The sequence below is a fragment of the Haplochromis burtoni genome, unplaced genomic scaffold (assembly GCF_018398535.1).
Source record: "Haplochromis burtoni strain Fernald_Lab_line unplaced genomic scaffold, NCSU_Asbu1 Contig_145, whole genome shotgun sequence".
Classification (NCBI taxonomy): Eukaryota; Metazoa; Chordata; class Actinopteri; order Cichliformes; family Cichlidae; genus Haplochromis; species Haplochromis burtoni.
In genome coordinates this window covers 494,657-505,380 of record NW_024582506.1, presented here as the reverse complement: position 1 = coordinate 505,380, position 10,724 = coordinate 494,657, and the positions used below count along the sequence as shown (strand labels likewise).

At 40.3% G+C, this 10,724-nt stretch overlaps 1 protein-coding gene across 2 annotated transcripts in view; it reads left to right on the top strand.

Moving 5' to 3' along the window:
• acanb (aggrecan b) overlaps positions 1-10,724 on the top strand; it is a 31,730-nt gene that overhangs the window by 16,834 nt on the left and 4,172 nt on the right. For both annotated transcript variants that reach the window (XM_005931652.2, XM_042224639.1), the window contains exons 2-16: positions 1,154-1,232; positions 2,302-2,685; positions 2,844-3,018; positions 3,678-3,805; positions 3,935-4,228; positions 5,023-5,220; positions 5,359-5,533; positions 5,748-5,875; positions 6,006-6,299; positions 6,851-6,952; positions 7,134-7,238; positions 7,634-8,842; positions 9,116-9,274; positions 9,792-9,874; positions 10,061-10,205. In XM_005931652.2, the coding sequence (XP_005931714.1) occupies positions 1,160-1,232; positions 2,302-2,685; positions 2,844-3,018; positions 3,678-3,805; positions 3,935-4,228; positions 5,023-5,220; positions 5,359-5,533; positions 5,748-5,875; positions 6,006-6,299; positions 6,851-6,952; positions 7,134-7,238; positions 7,634-8,842; positions 9,116-9,274; positions 9,792-9,874; positions 10,061-10,205 (3,652 nt within the window). In that variant the 5' untranslated portion in view covers positions 1,154-1,159. The remainder of the gene's footprint in view (positions 1-1,153; positions 1,233-2,301; positions 2,686-2,843; positions 3,019-3,677; positions 3,806-3,934; positions 4,229-5,022; positions 5,221-5,358; positions 5,534-5,747; positions 5,876-6,005; positions 6,300-6,850; positions 6,953-7,133; positions 7,239-7,633; positions 8,843-9,115; positions 9,275-9,791; positions 9,875-10,060; positions 10,206-10,724) is intronic.

The window sequence follows — 10,724 nt, the reverse complement described above, 5'->3', positions numbered from 1 at the left end:
ATTTAAATAATAAAAATGGGTACTGAATTATCTGCTAGCTTGGAAGGCAGGAAACATCTGTAGACTGTGTAGACTTGTGTGTTTTGCTGCTAATTAGCCCTCACTTATGAGTGAAATAATAATATGATGTCATTTATCAAAATAACTGGTGCATGATACCCTATTCAGTAAGTATCAGTCCAACAATGTTTGATCCCCTTCAAAGAAAGTTTCGATAATGCTGCTTAACAACAGCTAACAGAGGCTAACAATTGCAACAGCGCTTACCAACAGAAAAGTACTGTATACACAATAACTTTACTTCAACAGGCAACAGTTCAAACAAAGCTGAGAGGTCCAGTTTAGTGTGTTTTAGCCTAACAGCCAGTCCCTGAAGTGCCTTGTGTGTGGACCATAGATAAGTAAAAGTTAATACAATTTGAATTATATAAAATTCACTCTTGTGGTCATAAAGTAGGATTTAGTGATAGAGATCAAAACAGTTTAACTACACATGGCTACAAACTGTATTCCTGCTGTAAAGTTGTTCATTTTAACACAGAGATCAATTGGGAGCCAGCCTTAAATGACCATGTGAGGGACTGTTGGGCATGATTCAAAGTTACAGATGGCACACGCTAAACACATTTACAGGCAGACACGTGCACAGTGCAGACAATATAACAGTTTTGCTGAAAGAAAAGTCTTCATTCAACATTCATTTTTTCACAAATGAAGAACCCTTTGAGATGAATGATTCATACTTTCTACTCGCTGTCTGAAGTTATTTTAGCTCTAAACACATTTATGTGACCAGACACAGAGGGTCTTTCATTCCTCAGTGAGCATTTCTAAGTGATACTGCAGACTCATGATGGCCTATTTCCATTTTAGCTGATGCAATAAATAAAAGTGCTGGATATAATGAATAACACGGAGTATATGTGTACAGTCTGGGGGGAAAACGCAGCGGCATAGAGAGGCATAATTAAATCCTCAATTCACTCTAACACTTGTGTCACCACTTCATATGTATTTCTGGTCATAAGATTTTAAAAGTGTGTGTCATTTTATATCCCGTTTTACCCGACTTGTGAACAATAAATAATGCAAAAATTGTAAAAAGGCTATGAGCATGTACACAAATGCAATTACAATGTTGGCTGTTCTTCAGGTAACGATGACCCCCTTGTTTCTGCTGTGTGTGTCCTTACCACTCATCTGGGCAACAATATCTTCTGAAGACCATGATAGTAAGTGGCCAAAATTTAATTGCTCCTCTTAATGCCTCTTACAAACTTTTATTTATTTATTTTTTTTCCAATTTTGACCCCTTAAAGATACTTTTTGTAAATACCCTCTGAAGAACTTTCACCACCAGGGGGAAGCATTTTACCAGCAGTTATATTAAGAGTTATGACTGTTAATGTTGAATGGGAGGAAAGTCCATGACAATTTGCACTGTTTAGGGTTCAGTTGTATTTGACCAGACATTTGAAATTTGAATTCAAAATAAAAAGTAAATAATATTTTTTGTTAAATACTGGTATGTCTTTGCCCACCCTAAGAAAATAATTTATTTTGTACCAGATAGTCTACTAGTCAGCCTTCTTTGGGCAAGACGTTTGCTAATTTATAGTCATGTTGTACTTATCTACCAACTTTGCGATCTTTAAAAACCTTGATATATTAATCTTCTGATGGTCATTTTTGATTTCAGAGAGTGTCGTGTACTGTTCGCCTTAGAGACCTTCAGTTTTTAAAATGAAATATTGATTTGCTTTCAGAACAAAGGGAAACTGTCTTATACAACACACCACAAACATACAATATTTCCCGAGAACATTACCCCAAACCTAAACCCTACAAGTCCCTTTTCTCCCCCTCCACACCCCCCGCCCTCCCTACCAACACATATCACCTTTGCAGCACAACCATAACATTCCAATGACACCACAGGTTAACATAATGAGCAAGGAGGAAGGTACAGAGAGCTTCAGTTTTGTTTTAGATTCCTGATACCTTTACCTATTTGTGATGACACTTCACCCCCTTTCCCCACTGGTCCTTAATAAGCAGTATCATTATTACGCTTTCGTGAGGTTTCAACCTTGTCAGTGCCACAAATTGGTTAATATTGATTCGTGGTCTGTGTTGTCTTATGTTTTGAAATGTCTCTTGTTGCTTCATCTGTCTTACTATTTCACACTTTGCATGAAATTTAGCAGATGTTTATTGTGGTCCCAGATTTTTTGACCTGACTGCATCTCTGCACAGTATATTAAATTGCACCTCGAACAATTGTGCCTATCTTTATCCCAGATGTTGAAAGCACATTACATGTCAGCATCCCTGTGGAGATGCCTCTTCGTCCTCTCCTGGGGGGAAAGGTGGAGGTGCCATGTTACTTCTTGGATAAGAGCCTCAATGACACTGGAGCCCTGACCGTCGCCACACTCTCCCACCGCATTAAATGGACCTACATCACCAAGGACAAAGTCGACACCATCTTAGTGGCATCGCAGGGCAAAGTTGAGGTCAAGCAAGATTATTTGGACAGAGCGATGTTGGCTAACTACCCGCTGTTTCCCACTGATGCCACCCTGGAAATGACAGAGCTTAGGTCCAAAGATTCTGGCATCTACCGCTGTGAGGTGACACATGGCATCGAGCACAACTACGATACTGTGGAAATGCAAGTTCAGGGTACGATACGAAACCACTAACAGCTTTGTTCACTTTAAAAGGGTGTAAAGCAGTAACCAATCATTGTTTGTGCCTGTTTCACTCAAAGTGAAAGTTGCCAACAATACACTTTGTTTTTATCTGAGAACTGCCCTCTGCTAACTTTGTGTGTCTCATAGGTATTGTGTTCCACTACCGTGCCATCTCCACGCGTTACACCTTGACATTTGAGAAGGCCAAGGCAGCCTGTATCCAGAACAGTGCCACCATTGCTACCCTAGCCCAACTGCAGGCTGCATATGATGATGGATTCCACCAGTGTGATGCTGGATGGCTTTCTGATCAGACGGTCAGGTAGTGTTTACCCTTTTTAACCATCAAATGTTGAAAATACTTATCACAGTTGCAGAAGATTGAAGAATAGCCAAGCACTCAATGCAGAGAGAGTACAAGAGTACAAGTAGAGCAGGTCAATGATGAGATTCTGTCTCTGTACCTGTACCTGTCCAAAATTATAAATCCTGATTCACTTTGATGTTAGAAAAGTCCAGTAAGAGGTTTAATGCTTTTATCCTTAACAGCTTCAGAAGAAGTCATGTTGAACCATTGCCTAAGATTTCAATGTGCAAATAAGGCAATGAAATCGAGAAAAGTATTTTGTATGTGGAGGTAAAATTCCATAGCAGTCATCATAAATGTTCAAATATTGGACTTTAACATTTTTATCCAAATCAGAGATGATAAAGCAGAACATGTTGTAAGATTTGCGGCTTTGAGGTGGAATTAGCCTCAGGCAGCTCTATAGTTCAACAACACAGGTTTTGGCATGAATGACTACGGTCAATTTAGAATCACCAGTTTACCTACCACAAATGTCTTTTAGTTTAAAACTGAAAGCAGGAAATATGTGGATGGATAGTTAAATTTAAAAAGTGTCTACTTTGCTGGGGACAAAACCACTTAGAATATTTACCTGCAATACGTTTCTCAGTTATTTCTTTTCTTTTCTCAAGGTACCCCATCCATCATCCACGAGAACCCTGCTACGGAGACAAGAGAGAACTTCCTGGTGTCAGGACCTATGGGGTGAGAGACGTCAACGAGACCTATGACGTGTATTGTTTTGCTGAAAAGATGCCAGGTAGGCTAAGCAAACAAGGGCAAGTTTTCAAAGCTCCCCATGATTCACAGAAAACCTCATAGCATAAATAACCGCATCCGTTCACATCACTGTGCTTTCCTCTCTTCTTCTTACCCTCCTTGCTTCCAGGCAGAGTCTTCTACTCTATGTCTGTAGAGAAGTTTAGCTTTTACGAGGCAAAAGATCAGTGTGCTAAACTTGGTGCCAGACTTGCCACCACAGGAGAGCTTTACCTCGCCTGGAAGAATGGTATGGACGTGTGTAATGCTGGCTGGCTGGCAGACAGGAGTGTACGATACCCTATCAACATCGCCAGGCCTCAGTGCGGAGGGGGCCTCCTGGGAGTGAGAACCGTCTACCTGTTCCCCAACCAGACTGGGTACCCCTATCCAGACGATCGCCATGATGCCATTTGCTTCCAAGGCAAGTACTCTAGGAACTCTAGTACCCTAGGCTGGTATCATGTTCTTTTCATTGAATGGTGTCTGTGGTCTGCTCCAAGCATATCAACCTGTACTGTGGCCAAACAACCCTACGTCTGATTCAAATCTGTAGAGTCCATAATTCCAAGAGGCCTGGTCATGGATGATTTTGTTTTTTTTTTGTTTTTTTTCTTTAGCTGTTGAGTTATTTTTGGAATTCAATAACTTTGCCTCTAAAACAGGTCACATTTGTATTATCGCTGTCAGTAGATGTGAAAGTCAAAGGCACATCCCATTATTATATTTTGGGTACTTGGAGACCGACCTTTCCATCAAATGGTATGCTCTTGGGTTGAACTTGCAGAGGTGGCCAATCAAGCTACTTTTATATTGGCTTCCTTAGAGTTATGGTGTTTAAATCTATTCACTAACAGCAAAGAGACCCTAATACCTAGGTTTGAAACAGGTTTCACATCTCTTGCTTTAGGTTGTGATCACTAGCACTTAAAATGGCACTGCTCATTCTAATTTTGTCAAAATTTTATGTTTAAATACTTCTATAATAGCTCCTTTATGTTTTAGACACAGTTCCAAATACAGAGCACTGTTTGCTTATTTAAATGCAAATTATGAGAACATCAGTATTTCCCTGCCCTTATTCTTTTACTTGACTATATTGCTCTTATAAATTTAATAAATATGTGAGGTGTTTTTCTAACTGGATGTGTAAATGTCTAGATGTGCTGACTACTAAGGCCATAATAATTTGTCAGTAATGCAATTTTATTTCCTTAGCCGATGAAGACAAAGATGCCGTGCCTGGGCAGACCACTCCATTCCCATACATTGTTACCGTGGCGCCTCCTGCTCAGGTGCCGGGCATCATCCCTTCATCTGAAAAAGAAGAGTCCAAAACTGGGGAAATAGTAACTCTGCCCCCACTACCTATACCTCCAAGTATGACAGATGTAGATGCCCCTATGGCTCCGACTGGTACGCACTTACACGTTATAATCAATAACAGAATCCTCTGGAACATTTTTCCCTACATTTTAATAGGAAATTTCAGAGGACTACAATACAAGTACAAAAAAGTGAGGTTGCCACTGTAATCCTGTAATCTTGTCCCAGGTGTGGTGTTCCACTATCGACCCATTACCGGTCGGTATACTCTAACGTTTTTGAAGGCTCAGCAGGCTTGCCAGAACATTGGGGCAGTCATTGCCAGTCCTCAGCAGCTGCAGGCAGCCTTTGAGAAAGGTCTACATCAATGTGACGCCGGCTGGTTAAGCGACCAAACTGTCCGGTGAGACATGTAGCATAGATATATATCAAAATATACATTATCTTTGTCATACAGTACAGTGAGTTTTAGTTTGAAATGTTTTACTTTGAACTCTGGATTGCAGCCCTCATAGTGACATCAAAAGAAATAAAAAAATATTTTTCATATCATAATTTTTATTGTACAGCAAACCATGTCCTTATTAAACTGCACTTACACTCTCTTTCTTGCTCAGGTATCCAATTGTGTCACCCAGAGAAAACTGTGCTGGTAACCTTCTAGACCTCAAAGGAGTCAGATCCTATGGCCTGAGACCAGCCACTGAACTCTATGATGTATACTGCTATGTTGAACGTTTGACAGGTGAGGAGCTTTGATCACTCTGAGGACATCAAACTTCCACTTCTGTGTCCTCTACAACACTCTAAACAAAACTGTAACATCTTTCAAACAGACTGTTTAACCACTTCTGCCTGTTTGTACTTTCTGTTAGGTGTGGTCTTCTTCACCACTGACTATGGCAGATTCACCTATGAGGAGGCTGTGCATCACTGTGAGAAACATAACGCCACCCTGGCCACTCCCGGGGAGCTCTATGCTGCCTGGAATCAAGGACTTGACCAGTGCAGTCCCGGCTGGTTGATGGACCGCAGTGTCCGCTTCCCTATCACAACCCCCAGGTCTCACTGTGGAGGCAACCAGGTGGGAGTCCACACCATCTACACCTACCCCAACCAGACAGGCTTCCCCAGTGAGGACTTGCAATATGATGCCTACTGTTTTAGAGGTAGGAATGGGTTAAGTGTGGATTCATTTATGTGCAAAAAAAAAGCATTAATTTCATTATTTTCATAAATAAACCATTGATTTTATATATTTCAGTTGCATTTTTTCTCAGAATGATTGCTTCATGTTTATTGAGGGTGAAGAATCTTTTTTTATTGCATGGAAAGACAGATTTCACTGAGGCTCATTTGAATAGAAAGATGCATTGTTAATCAGATGTTGAGTTGGCAATAAACCCTGAACATTGCCACTGTGAATCTTGGCGTGTGCTATTATACACTGGGAAGTTATTTAAAAGTAAGAGATACATGGTTTGAATCAATTAAGGTAGGATCAGTTGTTGATGGATACCTTAAAGATTGGAAAAGTAAAACATAATTGATAAAGAGGTAAACACGTGAAACAATATAGATGTGATCTTGTTGTATAGTCTGCAATGTTGATATTTGATGTTTTACATTTTTATTGTAATGATACCGATACAACGTTTTATCTGCATGTTTTAACCATCCCAGAAAACTTCATCTGCTCACTGCAATTTGTTTCTTTCAGCTGAAGTTCCCGTTGTTTATGTTAAGAATGAAACCAGTGTAAATTTGACCACAGTGACTGAGGATGTTATCAACAAGACAATAGCTATCACTGATAGCACTGGTAAGACACATGCATGCAAATAGCACTTTAAGATCCCTGCTCTTTTCTTGGCTTATTATTACAGTTGTAATGTTTGGTAAACAAAACAAAAACTCACAAAAATAAATGTAATATGGCCTTGCTTTCTACTGTGAATGCAGGTAAAATTTCTGATTTTAAACCTTATTTTGTTTGCTTTTAGTTGCAACTACTGTAGACTACAATGAAACTGAAACCAGTACAAACATTACTGATATTGACTTTGTCAATGAGACCATCATCACACCTCAAAAAGTTATTCCTACAGGTAAGACAGCAATAAACAACTTTGTCAATCAATTAAATCAACTGACTTAATGTTTAATTCTACCTATTAATGTCTTGTGTCAAAATTTTGATGTAATAATTTAATACCAGGACTCACTTTTAAAGTCGTGAAGAGTTTGAGATACTTATTTGAGTTATTTAAATACAAACAATTAATATATTAGGTTTTTTTTTTCTTGAATGTCACGTATGTGTTACTAAATTGTCTAGTAATCACTTCTAAAGCCATTAGAGTATAAGCCTTATATAAAACATTTCTTATTAGAAAGTAATACAATAGGTTTTGTCAAACTAAACACAACAGGTAACTTTTCTCACTAAGCTATAATAAACTAATTCTTGGATTCTTGTCTGGATTCTTACGATTCCCCACAGTCAAAACCATTCCGGTACCAGTTGATTTTTCGGGCTCTGGTTCAGCTGAACATTCAGCCAATGGAGATTTCTCTGGAGAGTCTGGCACCTCCACCTCCAGCGGTGATGGATCTGGGTCAGATGTGGAAGTCAAGTTTAGCGGAGACAGTGATGTCTTCTCTGGAGACCAGTCTACCTCTGGAGAACAACAGGAGGCAGAAAGGGGAAGTGTTGACATCTTCACATCTGGAGAACCTGGTAGTGCATCTGGAGATCTTGGAAGTGCATCTGGAGATCTTGGTAGTGCATCTGGATATCTGGGTAGTGCGTCTGGAGATCTTGGAAGTGCATCTGGAGATCTTGGAAGTGCATCTGGATATCTGGGTAGTGCATCTGGAGATCTTGGAAGTGCCTCTGGAGATCCTGGTAGTCCATCTGGAGATCTTGGAAGTGCATCTGGAGGTCTTGGTAGTGCATCTGGAGAAACTGGCACGGTATCTGGATCTGGGGAGGGGTTTGACAAAGAATACTCTGGTTTTATTACATCTGGATCAGGTTTTCCCAGTGGAAGTGGGGACACCAGTGGCAGCAGCGGAAACTCCATAATAATCATGTTAGATGGAAAGATGGTGGAAGTTTTACAAACCCAGCAAAAGGCCACCGAGCAGGAACTAGGCCGAGCAGGATTTGATATCTTGGAATCAAGTGCATCTGGGTCAGGAGGTATGTCTGCATCAGGTTCCCAAGAGTTTTCAGGTCGCATTGACTTGACGGTCCTACCATCTCTGGAGAAAGAGTTGTCTGGATATCCCATTGGATCAGGGTTTCACAGTGGCTTTTCCAGTGGTTTTCCATCTGGTTTTTCTGGCAGTGGCTCTGCCTCTGGACACTCTTTGCAGCATCACGATGATGTTATCTACTTAACAGATGATGAAATGGTAGAAATGACTCTACCAACACTGGCACAACATCCTGAGCAGGGCAGGGGTGTGGTGGAGATAAGTGGGCAAGGAAGTGGTTCAGGGAACAGCATTTTAGATCAAATCTTGCAGCCATCAGGAAGTGGCACCACTCTGAATTTGGAGGAACTGCAGATTTATTCAGCTTATGATCAATCGGGACATGAGGAAAAAGTCCAGGAGGGGAGCACACCCTACATCAGCCCAACCACAGTACCATCTGTGTCTTTAGTCACTCCTGCTGTTGTGGAGGAGCCAGAAGTGAAGAAAGGTATGTTCTTTTTGTCTGTTGACATAGCCAACATTTTGGGAAAGAACCTTATTTATCAAGCAAAGTGACTGCATAATCACTCATGTTAAAATGAATGCCTATTGTTCCTCGCTATAAACTTATGTAGACACCAGTGATCCAAACCCATGGAGCTTAGGATCTGAGTCACTAAACAACAGCACGCAAAACTGAAAAAGTTGAAGAAGCCAGATGTCTTTAGTGAGACGTATATTTGTTTATTTGTTTTTATGATTTTTGTCCAAATGTGTGTAGCTGTGCAGGACTGTCCCGATGACTGGGTGGCGTTTATGGGCAGCTGTTACCGGCACTTTACAGAGAGAGACACTTGGGCTGAAGCTGAGAAACACTGTCAGGAACTCAATGCCCACCTGGTCAGCATCAGCTCCCAGGAGGAGCAGCAGTTTCTCATCTGTAAGTAACTGTTGGAAAGATGAGTGACCAGCCTTCGACATTATACAGGGTGGGCCATTTATATGGATACACCGTAATAACATGGGAATGGTTGGTGATATTAAAGTCCTGTTTGTGGCACATTAGTATATGTGAGGGGGCAAACTCCTCAAGATGGGTGGTTACCATGGTGGCCATTTAGAAGGCGGCCATCTTGGATACAACTTTTGTTTTTTCAATAGGAAGAGGGCCATGTGACACATCAAACTTATTGGTAATGTCACAAGAAAAACAATGGTGTGCTTGGTTTCAACGTAACTTTATTCTTTCATGACTTATTTACTTATTTGCAATCGCCTGAACGATTGTCATTATTGATTAATTCTGCTGTCTACCAGAAAATCCTGAAATCAAGTCAAGTTAATTTATTTGCATCACCACTGCATCACGTCACATCAAAGGGCTATCGACATAAAAGATGGGAAGGTTAAGTCATATTTGTTTGAAAGGCTAAATTGACGTTGTCACTTCCCAACAGCTAGCGGTGAGGAATACCAGTGGATTGGACTCAGTGACAAAGATATGCAGAATGTGTTCCACTGGACAGACGGGAGTCCCCTGGTGAGTTTGGTTAGAGATTCAGTTGTGTACTCAGGAAGCCATAGCACCTTCTTGACAAACCTGATCTTTCTCAATCATATATATTTTTATGAATTTTATGGAGATTTTGTATAGTTAGAGAATTCTTACTTTTTACTTAATTTTAAAGTTTTGTATTGGCAAAATATTGTTCTGTAATCCTTTTAGACCTTTGAGAACTGGAGGCCCAACCAACCAGATAACTACTTTGACTCTGGGGAAGATTGTGTGGTTATGATCTGGCATGAGGGTGGACAGTGGAATGACGTGCCCTGCAACTACTACCTTCCCTTCACCTGCAAGACTGGACCCGGTCAGTTTACTTGATTAAACATCTCGATTACTAAAACATTTAGCTTTCTGTTTTTAGAGGTAATGTCAGTGAGGTAGCTTTATTTCGGCCAATCATAGCACAGAAATCACAACTGAAAAACATTGCAAGCACAAAACTCTTGATGCGCAGTAGGGATGGGAATTGATAAGTATTTAGTGAATCTGATTCCATTATTGATATAACTTTTTCTTAAAAATAATGCAGGAGTCCAAGGAGAAAGCAATTCCTCATACGTTTCTCTGTAAAATGACCCGAAACACACTGTCTCACAATTACCATTTAACAATATAAAGCTGAGGCTATGGTCCAACACACCAGCACAAATCTCTACTCCAATGAGGACACACATACAATCTTTTTCTTAGCATTTAGATACAAACACAAAACTGACACAACAAAGCGAATATGAAAAGCTGAAGTTGTGTTAGCAGCATAATGCAGTTGTTTCTGTCCTGAAAGCAGTCTCCACTTTACCATCTCGCTCTTGTCGTTTTGTGC